The sequence below is a fragment of the Penaeus monodon genome, chromosome 28 (genome assembly GCF_015228065.2).
Source record: "Penaeus monodon isolate SGIC_2016 chromosome 28, NSTDA_Pmon_1, whole genome shotgun sequence".
Classification (NCBI taxonomy): Eukaryota; Metazoa; Arthropoda; class Malacostraca; order Decapoda; family Penaeidae; genus Penaeus; species Penaeus monodon.
The window spans coordinates 28,187,568-28,188,169 of NC_051413.1; the positions used below are offsets into that span (position 1 = coordinate 28,187,568).

At 40.7% G+C, this 602-nt stretch overlaps 1 protein-coding gene across 1 annotated transcript in view; it reads right to left on the reverse strand.

Annotated features, from left to right (window-relative positions):
- Positions 1-322, reverse strand: part of LOC119591140 (glycine-rich cell wall structural protein 1.8-like) — a gene marked incomplete in the record, with an annotated part of 42,565 nt that extends 42,243 nt beyond the window's left edge. The window contains 2 exon segments of the mRNA XM_037939851.1: positions 1-87; positions 243-322. Of these exon segments, the coding sequence (XP_037795779.1) occupies positions 1-87; positions 243-248 (93 nt within the window).
- Positions 323-602: the final 280 nt, after the last annotated feature.

A 602-nucleotide genomic window follows, 5' to 3' on the forward strand; every position in this document is an offset into this window, starting at 1 on the left:
GTGTTGCCCGTGTCCTCCAGAGCCAAAGCCTCCATCAGCAGATGCATGATGCACCGCGATCGCCGCTACGAAGATACCAAAGTATTTCTGGAAAGAAAGAAAGCAGATAAGAATTATATACATGTATTTATACATAGATATGTTTTATTCACTTCAGAATTTCTTACCTTGTTCCCAGTAAAGACAAACACAAGAGCTCAAGAAATAACACATATTCTTTCAACGTAACATTCATTCCTTACCATCATTCCTTGCCTGTTAATGAACTACCGAGACTCCGAAAAACCGCCTGTTTATATACTCTGCAAACCACCATGTCACTTCGCCGGAAATAACCTCAAGGTTCCTGATACTTTTGGTCTTCCAGCTACACTTCCGGTGCTGCCCGAAGGGGGTGAATTTACTCACATATACAAATTTACGGTTCGTGACCTCGCAGTGACACGTCGTGACCAGACCAAGCAGAAGAGAAGAAAGCGAATGGAGTTGTAGTTGCAGTCCTGGTAAGAGTTTTTGCGAGGATTATAATTCCATCTACAAAATACTTACTTAACAAAAAATCTACAGTTCAATATGTCTAACACATACTTCTGTATGCTTAA